The sequence below is a fragment of the Tetrahymena thermophila genome, assembly GCF_000189635.1.
Source record: "Tetrahymena thermophila SB210 genomic scaffold scf_8254444, whole genome shotgun sequence".
Classification (NCBI taxonomy): Eukaryota; Ciliophora; class Oligohymenophorea; order Hymenostomatida; family Tetrahymenidae; genus Tetrahymena; species Tetrahymena thermophila.
The window spans coordinates 22,052-38,370 of NW_002476224.1; the positions used below are offsets into that span (position 1 = coordinate 22,052).

The window sequence follows — 16,319 nt, forward strand, 5'->3', positions numbered from 1 at the left end:
AATTAAGTGATTTTTAATTATCAAAATGCTTTACCAGTTATTATTCAATATAAAAATAATTAACCTACCTTCTATATTCCATAAAAAAATCACTAAATTTTTATTATAAAAAATCATTCTACTTTCGATATTTTAACAATACAACTACATCTCTTTTATTATTGATTAAAAATGAATAAAATTGTTTAAAAATTAAAGCAAAACTTCATTAAAACTTTATGCTTCATAGTCTATTTATTATTTTGTAGTAAAAATATAAAATATTATAAAAATAGGTTAAAATTTAATTAAATTGTATTTTTTACTCTTAATTTACATTTTTTAAGTTGATTTTTCATATTAATATACAAATAATTTATTATCTAAAAAGTAAATATTTTTATTTTATATAATAAATATCTATAATCCTGATTAATGGATGCCTCTCCCACCTCAATTTGCTAATTTACCAGAAGACTATGTTTTTATAATAGATTATTTATGTAAATTTTGACTAAAAGGTATAAATAAATATAACCAATAGTGTTTTCCAGTTTTTGATTCAGAAAAAATTATTTAATTCAAACAAAAATTCAGTTGTTTTCAAAGAAAATACATGTAAATAATTTCCTCATTAGCTAATTAATACCAACTCAAATATTATTGCTTTTAGTGTTGATTAATAAATTTTGAAATTTTAGAGTTAATTAATTTGGATTTATTGTATGTTAATTTTTAACTAACATACCATTAAAATTTATATAAATCTAATTTAAATAACACTTGTTTAAATATTTTAAACAATATTAAAACAAGAGATAATTTAATTATTAATTAAGAATTTTATTTAAACCTACGAGAGATTTTTAATTACTTGATAATTTAATTTTTGTAATTGTTTTTTTCTGGAATTAATTTAACTTATGAATTTTTTAAATAGATAAAAATAATGATTAAGATCAAATTATTCCACAGCTTAATTGTATACTTATTTATCTAAATCTTTACTGATTTATTGAATAAATAATAAATAATAATTTTTAATTTTCCATTTTATTTTAGGAATCATAATCATGTCTGAAAAAATAACTTATTCTATACTAGGCTTAGGTGCTGGTTTGCTAATAGGATTGCAAGCAAGCAAATTGCTCAACAAGAAAGCCAATGATGAAATAGATATTGATAAGCTAAAAGAAAAAAAGAAATAGTAGAAGATAGAGATTCAAGAAAGTAATCAGAAACACTTAAACAACTTTTCTTCTCAAGAATATTAAAATATGATGAAGGAATAATTAGTCAGAAATATTTAATTTTTTGGTGAAGAAGGATAAAAAAAAATATAGGATAGTTACATAATAATATTTGGAGTTGGAGGAGTCGGTTCTCACGTAGCTGCATCTTTGGCTCGTTCTGGAGTAGCACATTTAAAAATAGTTGATTTTGATTAAGTATCTTTATCTTCCCTTAACAGACATGCTTTTGCAACTCATGCAGATGTTGGACGCTCTAAATGTGAATGCGTTAAAGATTACATTAAAAGAATAGTTCCTCATACTAGAGTTGATATAGTTGAAGATTATGTTACTAAAAATAATGTTGAAACCTTTTTCAAAGACTTAGCCGAAGATGGTAAAACCATAATAAAACCAACTTATGTGGTTGATTGCATTGATAATATCGATGCTAAGGTATCTCTTTTAGCATATTGTAAATTAAATGGCATTAAGGTAATTTCATCTATGGGAGCTGGAATGAAGGCTGATCCCACCAGAATTCAAATCAGAGATATTTCTGAAACTAATTATGATGACTTATCAAGAGCAGTTCGTACTAAACTAAAAAAATATAAAGTACATGATGGGATTAAAGTAGTTCTTAGCGTTGAGCGTAGTGAGAGAGAATTATTACCTTTAAAGGAACACCAAGAAAGCAATCCAGATGAATATAAAGTATTTTCAAACTACAGATTACGTATTGTTCCTGTTTTAGGAACTATGCCTGCTTTAGTTGCATATTCTTTAAGTTCGTATGTGCTCTGTGATTTAGCTGGTTAACTTTACAAGCCCTTCTTAATCGATGAAGTGAAACAAGCAAATTATGCAAAACTTTTTAATCATTTGTAATAAGAAGCTCGTAAAATTGGAATATCATATGAAGATCTTGAGTTTGATATGGAGGATATCTATATAGTTGCAAGAGAAGTTTATGATTGGAAAGAAGTTGTCACTGATAAAAAGGTTTGTGGAGGATTAGTAGTACGTTGGAATCCTGAATTGCCATTTAAGCCAGAAAATTTTGTTTTATTAAACTATTAAGATGCTAAAAAGCATTGTACTTTCACCAAATTTACAGAAGTATAAGAGGCTTATCCTAAAGAAATCTTATAAAAAGTAGAAGAAAAGCAGTAAATCTACAGAAACTTTATTTCAAAAAAGCCTATTTTGTATAAATGATCAGAATCCACTTGAGCATTTATTATGAAATATAATGATTGATAAATATTTTTATAATTTGGTTGTTTTGTCAGTAAAGTTATCAAAATGTTGTTAAAAAATTAAATAAATTTTTAAAAAACTAAATCATTTTTGCAAACAAATTTAATATTTTTTATTCTTTCTTCAAGATTAAATAATTAATTTAAAGTAAGTATTGTTTGTTTAATCTTAATTTAATTCAAAATTATGATGTTTAATTTCTAAAATATTTTTATGTAATTTAAAAGTAAGTAATTAAATTAAATTAAATAAAGGATATCAAAAAGTTTACATTTATTAACATTTCCATTTATCAATGTTTATTAAAGTAAAGCAATTCAACCATTCAATGAATCAATTTTTTTATAAAAATAGATAATTCTGATTTTTTAAAAAAATTTATGAAATAAATTATCATCAAAATATAAATATATCTGACCAAAAATGAACAATTCAAAAGATAAAAAGGATTAATCTTAAAATGAGGGTTATAGCAATATATAAACCCTAGTTAAACCATCTGAAATAAAAGGTTTTTAAATAAAAAAGTATATTGCTAAGCTTAAAAAAAGCAATAATAAATCATTCAAATAAAAGCCAATAATTGTTGTTCCAATTTTCTAGAATGTTTTCAATCATAATTAGATGTTTATGATACATGGTTTTATTGAAGTTGAGACATAATACAGAGATTACTCTGATCATTAAGAAATAAATATGATAAGCATTTAAAATTAAATAGTTTCTATAAAATCTATTGAAAAAAGCACTAACCTGGATATGATTATTATGAACATGTAGTGTAATGGATCTAGCGGCTTAAAGGACTTTTAGACTTTAATTGATTATTTTTCTCAATAGCCAAATGCTGATTTTTGTATATTATCTTAATCTTTGTCTAAGTATTAAAAACTATTAAATGAAATCACAAAAAATTAAAAATACTTATAATCATAAATAAACTAAAAGATAATTTCAAAAAAAGATATCGCTTAAGCTATCGATGATTATCAAGCTTTTTTCTTTGAGTAAGTAAAACAACGGTTGAGTTAGGATGAGTTCATTTTAGCTAGTTTTAGCGCATTGAATATAGAAACTTAAGATATTGAGCCAAGAAATATGATAATCTCTAGAGCTTTATTGAGCTTGTTCGGAATAGAAATGAGCCAAGAATAAGAGCTTTTGCACTAGTCATTCAATATTTCTAATATTTTTGGTAAAGAAAGGCTCAAAGCTGTTTTTTCTTTACTTGAATTTTCTTCAAATTTTGAAATTAAAAGAACATATGAATATTCTTTTACAACCATAGACTACATCAACTTTACGCCATAAGTTGAATATGAATATATTGATTGGCCATAAAGACCACCTTATTTATAAAAGATAGATTTAGTAGGAGTTATTATAAAAATAAATGTTCCTTTAAACTAATTAAAATCTATTATTGAAATAAGAAAATAAGAGCAAACAAATAAATCTTAAGGTTTTTTAAGTATGTAAAACTTGCTAGACTATTAAATTTAAACAGAAATATTTATTGAAAAGTTTTATCCATAATTAGTAAAAGAATAAGAAAAAATAAAAGAGCTTAGTTTAAGACATTTAAATAAATAATTAAATAGATGTTCATGATTTATTAAATTTTCTATCTAAAGCAATGAATCAAATTTATAATTTAGTAAATTTTTTTACAAATTTACAGCCGTATTACTTTATACAATTAATAATAACTCATTATCTTACTGACTTTCTTTTAAATAATTTAATCTATTCTTATTGAGCATTTTATAATTTCATTTAATTTAATGCTTGTAATGAATTAATAAAACTAAATAATAACTTTTCTTGCATATTTTAATAATTATTTTATTATTTTTTCATAAACAATTTTAACTTTTTATAATTTTAAATCAAAATTTTCTTTAATTTCTAAATCTCATTGTTATTAGTAAATTATTTATTATGAACTATTAAAAAACATAAATTGAGTAAAATAAATGGCTTAGAATTGATGAATTTATATGAAGTATTTTATATATTTATAAATTTAAAATTAATTCTCAATAAAAAAGAAATTAATTAATAGTTTATCTCTAATTTTATAAATAAATATTTGACTATTTTTAAAAAAAAAATTTTTAATATTTTCTTACAAAAAAATAAAAATCTTCTTCAATTTTTAAATCATATTGCATTTTTTAAATGAATTCTTTTTAAAGAATTATTAAATATCTGAGATACTGTAAAATTCTAAATTATTTTTAAAGATTTTACAAATAAATAAATATATATGTTTATATATCAAACTTAATTAATATTCAGGAATATTGAAATAATATTTAATATTTTTTTATTTGGAAAGTTTGTGAAAAAACTAAAAAGAAAAAATATTAGATGTTAGAATAAAGTTAAAGATATAAAAAAGTAATTGAAAAGTTACTAAATTAAAATAATCAAAACGAATAACTTGATAGTTTTTTAAATGCAATATAGGAAATTTAGTAGCTTTGCTAGATAAGAGCTAGAGTTTAGTTAAAAGTAAAATAGTGTTGCTATTTTTGCCATCAACATATACTTAATTAAGAAAAAGTTTTAATTTTTACTCAATATTTAGGCTGTAAATGCAAACATATATTTCATAATGATTGCTTAAAATAATAAATTATTTACAGAAAGGAAAGTTTCGAAAACTTATAAGTAATTCAAGATATACTGAATGAATAAATTAGATGCCCAAACAAATGTAGCGAGAATCTCCTCACAGCTTAATTAATATAAAGTGTTATTTCAAAAAGAGATATTTCAATATTTTAGAGTGAGTTTTAAGAATAATTAAAAATTAAATAGGAGTTTCAAAAGAAAGCTATTTAAGATTAGTAAAAACTATAAAAAGAAATTTATGAATGCAAAATATGCTTCGATACCCCTGAAAATAGTGAGGATATGTACAATTTAAAATGTAATTGCTAGTTTTGCTTAGATTGCTTAAAATTGAGCCTAAAAAATAGTTTAAGGAGCAATAAAAATTTAGAATTAAATTAAATAATATGTCCATAAGAAAACTGTAAAAAAGTTTTAGAATTTGAGGACATAATATTTATACTTAAAGATGAATAAAACATTATTGCTCAACTAGAGTAAAAAAATATTCTAACTTAATATGAAAAATTAAATATTGGCAACTCTGATAATTTTGAATAGCTTGTTCAGTGTTAAGGAAAGTACATATTAGATACTGAAAACGATAATAAAATATATTTAACATAAGAGGAACAAGAAAATTTTAGGTAAAGTAAATAGAGTGGTATTACATTAAAAGCAAATCAGAAGTTAGTTGATTGTGGTTTCTCATTTATTTAAGACAACAATATTAAAAAAATCTCACATAAATGCTAATATTGTAAATATCATTTTTGCATTAAAGGTTGTGAAACTTTACATGAAGGTTTTTCGTGTTCAGACTATTAAGCTTGGAAAATAGAAAACCAAAAAGATTACAGATAAGATTTATAATCTTAGGGTTTTAGATTTTGTCCTAAATGTTCTGTCTTAACTGAGAGGATAGATGGGTGTAATAATATATTATGTACTAACTGCAAAGTATCTTACTGTTATCGTTGTTATTTTTATTCTGAAGAACACGATGAAATTTATAGTCATTTAAATGATATTCATGGTGGGTATTTTGGAGATACTGATGATGAAGACGATTATGAAGAAGAAGAGGAGGAGGAGGATTAAGATGAAAATGATGATTAAGATGAAGAGGAGGATTAAGATGAAGAGGAGGATTAAGATGAAGATGAGGATTAAGATGTAGGTAATGTAGATGAACCAGATTATTGAAAAGAAGTAGAAGAAGATTTATGATTTAAAATTAGAAAAGATGAAAATAAACATTTAAATGATAATTTTATTTAAAATAAAGAAAGATGGAAAGAAAGAGGAATTTTTCAAAAATATTAAGAAAAATTAATTAAATAACATTTAAATTTCTACATTCAATTTTATAAAAATTTTAATAATTTAGCTTATTTTTATTGAACCTAATTTTTGATTATAAGTCAGTCTGTATATAACTAATATTAAAGAATCAACTAACTATAATATGTTATCTATGAAAATTATTGTATTTTAATTAATAAAAAAAGACTTTTTTACGAATTTATGAATTATTAAACTTTTTCAAAAATATTTAAAATTAATTTAGTTTTCAAAAAATTTTTTTTAAAAACTATTTTTTTTGATTTAAAAGTCTATTAACACTTAGCAAGTAAATAATTTTTTAATTTTTAAATATTAACATAGTATTTTAATAAGAATTGGATAAATTGTTTTTTATACGATTATTATTCCAATTTAATCAAGAACTATTAACTAACTTAATTATTAAATTTCATAATTTAAATTAATTTATTCACTCAAATAGTTATTATTCTTAAAAATCAAATGAATTATAATATGAAATAATCAATAATAAATGTAATAAATAATCAATTTAAATATAATTTAAAAATAACATTCATGATATAATGACTAATTTATCTTGATAAAACAGTGTTTATAAAACTATATTTAAATTAAATTAAATAATCAGCAAAATCATCAAATAAAAATACTGTGATTTTTTAAATACTAAATTACTTATGAATAAATTAAGAAATTTAGAAAAATTAGATAAAATTTGAATGAAAAAATTTATTCCCAGTTGTTTGTTTTGATCTTAATTATTGAGAAATTAATATATTATATAAAATATTCTATAAAAAGTTAACTTAGAATTTATATTCATTTTTTCTAATTTTCAAAGTGAAAAGCTTCTTAAAGAGTATCAAAATTTGACAAAAAAAATTTTCTAAAGAGATTTATAATAACATTTACTTTATTTTTTACTGACATAAATAAATAGTATTTTTATTAATACTAAATATATATATGACAAGGAAGTGATTATCTTCTTGGTTTAAAAACTGCATTTTGATAGAAATTTGCAAAAGATTCATATTTTTAAAAATTTGTTGCTAATTAATAAGAAATAATTGAAAAGTAAGTATTTGAAAAGAATTTGTAAGTTGTAACATTAATAATTATTTATTAGATTTAAATGCAACTAATTTTTGACCAGAAATTAATGATCTAATAACTTTAATTACATGGTAAATGTAAAAATTAATTTTGCAAAAAGTTGCTATAATCTCTTAAGGATCATTTTTAAAATAGAAGATCAAGCAATTAAGCAATCAATCAATAGATATTAAAACACTAATAATTTTGGAGTTTAATAGTACTTAATAATGTAAATTACAAAACTTTTATTAAATTATCATATTGATGTAATAAGAATAAAAATCATAGTTTTTGAAATAAATTAAGTAAATTAATTGTATTTATACAAAATAATTTAATCAAATAAATTTGTAAGAAAATTAATTAGCTTGAATGAATATATATTTTCCATTTTAATTGTTAGTTAAATACAAAGTATTTTTTGCTTGATTTTGAGAATTCTTTTATTATTAAATACATTAATTTTCAATTTGATAAAATAAATATTAGCGTCTAAAATATATTTTAGAATGAAATAGTAATACTGTAAATAATTTTTAGATACTATATTATTTTTTAGAAAAGAAAAATTAAATATGTGATTATAAATATATAAATAAATTTATATTTTTGTGGATTCTTTACTATAAAATTGCAAATTTTTAGTATCAATTTTGAATAAACTAATTAATTTAGAAAATCTTGATAAACGAGCTTTAATCAAAAAACATAAATAAGCAATATTAAAAATGATTGATCAATAAGATTAATACGAATTAAATGGAATCAAAACAAAAAGATAAATTGCTAAAGTCAAAAAAACAAAGAGTAAATTTTATAAATAAAAACCATTTGCTATTGTGCCTATCTATTAAAATAGATTTTCGTTTGATCATAAATTTATGCTCTTTGGATATGTTCAAATCGAAACGTAATACAAAAACTTTGATAACCTGTATGAGTAAGACTTGATCCCTGTACATGATTAGATGTTTAGTGTGAAATCTATAGTACTAAGTTAAGATAAAAAAATGGTTGAGATGAGTGTTGAAACTACTCTTCAAAGCGGCATGAAAGATTTTTCATTTCTGATAAACCACTTTAACAGAATTCCTGATTAAAATTATAGAGATTTAGGTTAATAGCTTATGATTTACTAGCAACACTGTATTCAACAATAATAACACTTTAAAGAAATTTAAGATAAACTAAAATCTAGAATTTTAAATGAAGAAGATATTTTGAATTCTATCAGAGATTATGAAAGCTATGTAGATAATTATGTGCAGTAAAATGTTGGATAGAACGAATTCTACTTATTGATATTTACCACAATAAATTACGAGACACTTGATTACGAAATTAAAAAATATAAAGCATCACTTTCTTTGCTCTAACTCTTAGGGATTGATTTGAAAAATTCTTCAAGCCTTAAGTTACTATAAGCTTTGACCTAAGAAACAAGACTCCAAGGTGTTCATAGATTATAAAAGGCGCTTGAAAAGATGAAGCTCCTAAGCGAAAGAAAAATATCTTATTAATAGCCTCTAATTACTCAAGAGTCTATTTAATTTAATTCCTAAATTGATATTGATCTCTTAGAGTGGCCTAATAAACCTGATTTTTTAGAAAACTTTGATTTGTTTGGGTTCGTTTGCAAGATTACAGTATGCCCTAAATAAATTTAATCAATACTAAAATTAAGAGAAGCTAAGAAAAAAAATTTAAATATCTAACAAACTAATAATTTAGTGCATTTTGAGTAAGAGGTATAGTCTGAAATATTTCTAGAAAAATTTTACCCAAGCATGCAGTCATATTTAAAATATAAATAACAATTTAATTAATGACATATAAAAAAAATTAATTTATACTTTATATATCACTAAATTTCCAAATACTTTTATTAATATCTACTTAAAATAATTTGTAATATAAAATTTAATAATCTTTCTAAATATTTACATGCATATTTGCATTTCTGGTATTTTATTTTGCTTAATTCTTTAAAATATGAATTATTAATTTAAAAATAAATAGTACTACCCAAAAATCTGTCTATTATAAATTATTCATTTCTGATTAAATTTATTTAATTTTTAAACCCACCAATCTACATGAATAAAGATTAAAGCTCATTGACTTATCTAACTTTTAAATTGTATTGGTCCTGATTAGGGATCAGGCATAACATTCTTAATTAATTCATTAAACTCCATGAATATTTAATGATACATTGACTTATTTATAAATACCATAAGCTTAGCTGTAAATCAGTAAATAAATATTGAAATTAACAAATTTAGCTAATTTAATTTATTTTCACAATTGAAAATATTTACCGAAATTGATAAATTGGGTATGTATTTTATCTTTCAAAGAAATAAAAATTCCAAATTTATTAATTTTGAAAAATCTTAAATGTATTCATGATTTCTTAAAAATTTTGAATATTTTTCAATATGATTTAACATTTTCTTATTCTAAATTGTAATACTAAAATATAATTTAAAAATAAATTTTAATGCTTAATGTTTGAACCCTGATCTACTTCCTAATTATCTATATTTTTCCCTTATCAGGTGGTAAATTTCTATTTTCGTTGTTTGCTATCAGGGAATCTAATTAGATTTTCTACTTAATTTATCAAATGTTAAAATAAAAACAATAAATTTTAAATGATATTGAATAGCAAAAATGAGCTATTTATAAAAGGTATTAAGCAATTAAATATAAAAATCGGCATATTAATGGAATTTTCTTCAAATAATTTTATATAAGTTGAAATAAATTTTAATATTTATTAGATTATGATTTTTTATTAATCTTTTATACATATTAACTAAAATCAAAAAAACATTTACAAAAAAAATTTACTCGCTTAGAAAAGAATATTTAACTTGAATTAAATAATATGATGAATAAATGATATTATTGGTTACAAATATTATTTTTTATTAGCACTTTAATTTTTGAATTACTATTTTTTTATTGTATTTTTTCTCTTTATATTTTCAAAATAAAAACCCGTATTTTATCAAAAAATATAGATTTGATTCTTCATACCTTGCTGAGATGACGATCAAATAAATACTTTAATTTTTTTTACACTGTAAGTGTGTAATCCTCTGATTAGAATTTGATAAATGTTTATCAAAGATTAATATTTGTCCATATATTCTGATAATAATTCACTTTTTTAAAGTATTGGTTATACAGAGTAGTTTATTTAATTTCACAAATAACTTTTTTTAGTTGGCATGGTACATATTCAATACCTATCTTAAAGCAAAATACTGATGTTAAGCAAGAGAAAACTTCATATTTATTTAAAAAGTATTCTAATTTTATTCCAAATTTTCATTTCCAAAATAAATAATATTACTAAAATTGTTTAAAAAATTTTTTTATTCCTTTCACTAAACTTGGTAAAAGTATTACCAAATATTTAATAGAAATTCGAATAGAATAAGATTAATGCACTAAATATTTAAATAATTTTACTCACTATAAAAATGATTAGTAGAATGTAATATTTCTCAAAATGAATGGATAATATCATCACAATTAAAAAAATTGTTAAATTGATTAGAACTAATCAATTGATGTTTTATTCGTAAATTAAAACAGTCTTTTTATAAAGTTTTAAAAAAATTATTAAGTGTAATGAATTTTTAATTTTAGCTCTCCTCCATAAAATCTAAGTAATTATGAATTATTCAATGAGATCCATAATTATAGGAGAAATAAAATAAGTGTTTAACTAATTATAAAATGGCGAAAGAACAATAAGTGGTTTTTTATTTTTTTTATAGATTTTTTTCCAGTTTAACATATCTTTGATTTACTGATAATAGTTAATTTATAAATTCAATTGATCATATTGTCTATTTTTTCAAGATCTCCGAGTTAATAAAAAATATTAATGTCTTTTTAAAATTTAAACACATGTTTAAATAGACAAACAGAATTTATTATAAATCGAAAAGTATGTTTAATGACCTTAAATTAAAATGTAACAAATGACTATATAAATATACATTTTTTTGATATTTCATACTAATTTATTAACTAAACCTAAATGATGGAATTTATGCAAAAAATTTGATTACATTTATCTAATATATAATTAATTCATGTATAACTAATATTAATTAACAGACTTTAATATATTTACAGATACCTATTTACAAATTTTTACAAATTAATTAAATGATTTCAGTCTCTAAGTATTATAAATTCTTACTTTATTAAGATAATATAAATGAGTAATTTATTTTCCTTTTTTGTAGCTAATTCTTTGATTTAGAAAATGTCAAGTTTATCACTAAGCTTTTTATTATTAATAAAACTGAGGTTGATTTTTTTCAAAATTATACTTTTACTGTTAATTTCTATTTCAAAAAAATTAAACACAACAATAACTTAATTTATTATTTTTTACTTGCCTTCGCTGTTATAGTTGATTTAATTGATTAGTTTAAATTGATTCAGTCATTTTGAAGAATAAATAATTTTTAATTAAAAAAAATAAAAAAAACTCAATATTAAATAAAGAATGTCTTCTCAAAAAAACTAAGTTGTCTACTAAAATAAATTCTCAGCTCCTGAATAAATTGGTATTAATATTAAAAAATCTATTGCAAAACTGAATAAATCTAAGAGTAAAAAATTTAAACAAATTCCTTTCGTGATTGCTCCTATTACCTATAATAAATTTATCTTTGATGATAAATTTATGATTTTTGGATTCCTCTAGATTGAAACCAATTACAGAGATTATTAGAGCCCATTTGACTAAGATCTCGTTCCTTTGTATGAATAAGCATTCTCTATAAGCTCAACTGTTATGAACTACGAAAAGAAAAGAGTTGAATTAAATCTTGAGACTAAACTTTAAAGCGGCTTGAAAGATTTTAACTTCCTCATAGATTACTTTTCTAATATACCTAATTAAGATTATCAGTACTTAGGCTAATTGCTCTCATCTTATTAATATTAATGCAATTAAAATATTTCTCATTACAAGGACATTTAATACAGATTGATGTCTAGAATAATTAATGAAGAAGATATTTTACAATCTTAAAGAGATTATGAATAATATTTAAATGAGCATCTTAAGAAAAATTATAAAGATTCAGATTTCTTAATTGTAAAAATTTGCGGTGTTAACTATGAAAATTAAGACATGGATATTAAAAAATACTACATTTCTGATTCATTAGTTAACTTTATGGGAATAGATATTAGAAAGGTATCTAAATAAAAACTACTAGAAACATTAATGAAAGAAACCAGAACTCAAGGACATCAAAGACTTAAAAGGACCATTGAAAGATTATAACTTCTCTAAGATGGTTATGTTTCTTATTAATAACCAATTCTAACTACAGATGGTATATAATGCATTTCAAATATGAACATCGAAATAGTGGAATGGCCATAAAGACCTGAATATATTGGTAAAAGAGATATTTATGCCTAAATTACAAAAATTGAGTTAAGTTAAGAATAACTTTAGCTCATTTTTGAAACTAGAGAATCTTAAAATCAATAAAAAAATCATTAATACTCTAATTTATTTGATTAATTTCAAAACGAAGTGCATTCAGAAATGTTTTTAGAAAAGTTCTATCCTCTTGCTTAAGATAGCTCATGATACAATAATTTACATTATATCAAAAAAACAAGTTAACAAAATTATATTAATTAATTAACCTACTTTATTACTATTTACTGATACTTATATTAAATAATAAAAAATAATTCAACTTAATTGTATGGTGTATTTGTTTATCAATAAGTACTTCTAAATTTAAAATTTTTGGTTTTAAACAAATCTTTATTTCCTTGGTATAGAAAAAATACAATTCTAAGTTATAATCAATTTTACTGATTTGGTTTTAGTTGAATAAACTCAAAAATTATCCTCTTCTTTTAAGAGAAAATGCTTTAAAGATGGTTAAAAACAGCTTAAATAAAATATATTTTTACTAAAAATTTTAAATAAAGTATTATCGTAATATTTAAGATTTTTATTTATGGTATTCTGACAAAAAAAAAGCTGAAAAGGGAAATTAATAAATTGCTAATTCGAATAATACCTGAAATTATTATAAACAAAAAATATCTATTTAGCATTCTTAAATTTATTTCAATACTAAATTAAAGTCTATAAAAAATTTTATTATAAAAATACTATTTTTTATTAATCAATAAGCTAGAATGTTTGAAATCAGATTGCCATCAAGCTTATTTTATCAATTTTTCTGAATATTTTTTTAACAAAAACAAATAATTTTAGTATTTACTTGGATTAACACGAATAAGGTAATTCAAATGTAAAACTTTGCTTATAATTCTAATTTGATATTTTAGTTTTTTGTAATATTTCTAAATTATCTCTCTCAAAACCTTTATAAAATATTATAAAGTCGAATTTTAAAAAAATTCCTATTAGAACTTTTAAGTACGCATTTAAGTTTGTATTTCAAGGTTTTTTGTCACATCACTTTGATTACAAATAGTTAAGCTTTACATTTGAAAAATAAATATTCAATTGATTATTTTTTACAAATAAAATGCAGAATAAACTTATTTATTATTTAAATGAGTATTCCAGACTAAATATTTGTTATTGTCTCTTTTGTAATAAAAATATTAAATCAGTCATTCATTCAATTGTTCAAAATTTTTGTACAAATTCAAAGATTTTTGCGTTACTATCAAAATTTTTTATTCACCACAAGTAATTGTCGATCTTTCTTAATTAAAGATTTTTTATATTTTAGGTAATCTGATAGAAAAAAAAATTTTATTTATGGTTTTTGTTGCTTTAGAGAGTATAATAAATCAACCACAAACAGGTTAAAATTTCATAAAAAAAACATAAACGGTTTCCTAAAATGTTGTAGATAAGATTGATGATGTTATAGAGAAAACTTGCTATTTTATTTCACTGAATGAAATTTTGAGAATACTGATTATTTTCATTTTATAGCTAGCCCATGTAAGTAAAATTAAAGGAAATGAAGTGAAATTAAACAGCCAGCCTCTTATTGAAATTAAAGTTCAATCTATAAAATAAGATGATAAATTAGTTAACTGATTATATCATTCATCAACCCTAATGAATAATTTATTTAATTTTATATTTTATCTGCTTACTTTTTGAAATACTTTACGTATCAAAAAAAGTATGATTTCACAAAATTAATAAGTATTGTAAAAGTATAAGGAAAAGGTAGCTTACTTTGTTATTATTAATAATAAGGGGATTTCTTCTTTTTATAAATTGTAATTATGTATTCTATAATTTACTTTTTAATTAAAAATATAATGATTACTTTTAATCATCTAATTTCCACAAATTGATCTCGAATCAACCCTCAAAAAATTATAGACACTCGTTATGAATTTTAAAAATAGTATAGTTACTGTCCTAGTTAAATTAGTAATTTAGTGTATAACCATCGTTCGCTATAAAGGATTTTGTTGTAAAGCACTGTAAAAAAGAAAAACATCTCCTAATATAAGATTATCTTAAAAAATTACAATCAAACATAACTGGAAAATAAATAAACAAAGTAAGAGCAAATAAAAAAATACTAACAAATAATTCATATGTCACTTTTTTTATCCTCAAGTTAAGAAATCTAAATGTAAACTTCCTTAAAAGATTAAGAATACTTTGGGTTGAAATTAAAAAAACAAATGGCTAAAATAAAAAATACAAAAAGCAAGCAATTTAAAAGCCAGAATTTAATTATTGTGCCAATTTATCAAAATAGACATATTCTAAACCATCAATTTATAATTTAAGGATATGTTTAAATAGAAACCTAATACAGAGATTTCTCAAGCATTTACGAATAAGAATTAGTACCAATATATAAATAAAATCTATCTATCAACTCTATTGTTAACAATTATAAATAAAAATAAATAGAGTTAAATATTGAAAGTAAATATGGAAGCGGATTAAAAGATTTTTAATTTTTGATTGATTATTTTAACTAAAGTAGCGATATCAGATTAAAAGAATTAGGTGAATAAATGCAAATTTATCAGAATTATGTAAATCAAAAATAACTATATTGGTAATAGTAAAGTGTTAAACTAAAAGCCAGAATTATAAGTCAAGAAGACATTCAGTAGGCATTATATAATTATGAATAGTACATCGATGAATACACTAAATAGCATTTCAAGGAAGATGACCTTCTGCTCATAGGAATATTTTCTGCAGATTTTGAAGAAGGAGATCTTCAAATAAAAAAATATAAAGTAAGCTACTCTGTTTTTGATGCAGTAGGTATCTGTATTAATAACCCTTCTTAATATGAGATTTTGCAATAAATCACTTAAGTTTCAAGACTCTTGGGTAAAGAGAGGATTGAAGAGGCAATCTTAAAATTTAAATTTTTTGGATAATCAAAGGGCAGTGTGATCTTTGAGTAGCCTTTAGTTACCTCAGATCAAATACATTTGAATGTCACGTTTAAAGTTTAATTTATTGATTGGCCTGAAAAACCTGAATTTTTATAAGACGATGATTTGGTTGGATATGTATTATAAATTTAAATATCACCAGAGCAACTATAAAAATTAAAAGAGGTAAGAGCAAACCAAAATGATTAAACTCTAAGCTCAATTCCGTCTTAGACTAATTTTGAATCTGAAATCTACTCTGAAATTTTCATTGAAAAGTATTATTCAGATTAAAAAGCTGCTGCAAAATAAAAAAAAATTAAAAAATAAAATTACTGATAAATCTTTTTAGCGAAAAAACAATTTAATCAAAACGAAAATAAATTT

At 21.4% G+C, this 16,319-nt stretch overlaps 6 protein-coding genes across 6 annotated transcripts; all 6 read left to right on the plus strand. All coding sequences in view use genetic code 6, as the record gives it.

Annotated features, from left to right (window-relative positions):
* Positions 1–1,052: 1,052 nt before the first annotated feature.
* Positions 1,053–2,432, plus strand: TTHERM_00584550 (ThiF family protein; the record flags this gene model as incomplete). The annotated part of the gene is made up of 1 exon (XM_001032562.3): positions 1,053–2,432. One exon carries the CDS (start codon positions 1,053–1,055, stop codon positions 2,430–2,432), a length of 1,380 nt encoding a protein of 459 aa, XP_001032562.1.
* Positions 2,433–2,897: 465 nt separating this feature from the next.
* On the plus strand, positions 2,898–4,085 carry TTHERM_00584560 (hypothetical protein; the record flags this gene model as incomplete). The annotated part of the gene is made up of 2 exons (XM_001032563.2): positions 2,898–3,330; positions 3,439–4,085. 2 exons carry the CDS (start codon positions 2,898–2,900, stop codon positions 4,083–4,085), a joined length of 1,080 nt encoding a protein of 359 aa, XP_001032563.2.
* A 1,477-nt stretch (positions 4,086–5,562) lies between these two features.
* TTHERM_000584569 (hypothetical protein) lies at positions 5,563–6,299 on the plus strand (the record flags this gene model as incomplete). The annotated part of the gene is made up of 4 exons (XM_012799633.1): positions 5,563–5,674; positions 5,722–5,745; positions 5,878–6,024; positions 6,091–6,299. The coding sequence occupies 4 exons, from the start codon at positions 5,563–5,565 to the stop codon at positions 6,297–6,299; spliced, it is 492 nt and encodes a 163-aa protein (XP_012655087.1).
* A 1,898-nt stretch (positions 6,300–8,197) lies between these two features.
* Positions 8,198–9,349, plus strand: TTHERM_00584570 (hypothetical protein; the record flags this gene model as incomplete). Its single annotated transcript, XM_001032564.2, has 1 exon — positions 8,198–9,349. The coding sequence occupies exon 1, from the start codon at positions 8,249–8,251 to the stop codon at positions 9,347–9,349; it is 1,101 nt and encodes a 366-aa protein (XP_001032564.2). The 5' UTR covers positions 8,198–8,248.
* A 2,708-nt stretch (positions 9,350–12,057) lies between these two features.
* TTHERM_00584580 (hypothetical protein) lies at positions 12,058–13,161 on the plus strand (the record flags this gene model as incomplete). The annotated part of the gene is made up of 1 exon (XM_001032565.1): positions 12,058–13,161. The coding sequence occupies one exon, from the start codon at positions 12,058–12,060 to the stop codon at positions 13,159–13,161; it is 1,104 nt and encodes a 367-aa protein (XP_001032565.1).
* Positions 13,162–15,026: 1,865 nt separating this feature from the next.
* On the plus strand, positions 15,027–16,271 carry TTHERM_00584590 (hypothetical protein; the record flags this gene model as incomplete). The annotated part of the gene is made up of 1 exon (XM_001032566.2): positions 15,027–16,271. Exon 1 carries the CDS (start codon positions 15,126–15,128, stop codon positions 16,269–16,271), a length of 1,146 nt encoding a protein of 381 aa, XP_001032566.2. The 5' UTR covers positions 15,027–15,125.
* Positions 16,272–16,319: the final 48 nt, after the last annotated feature.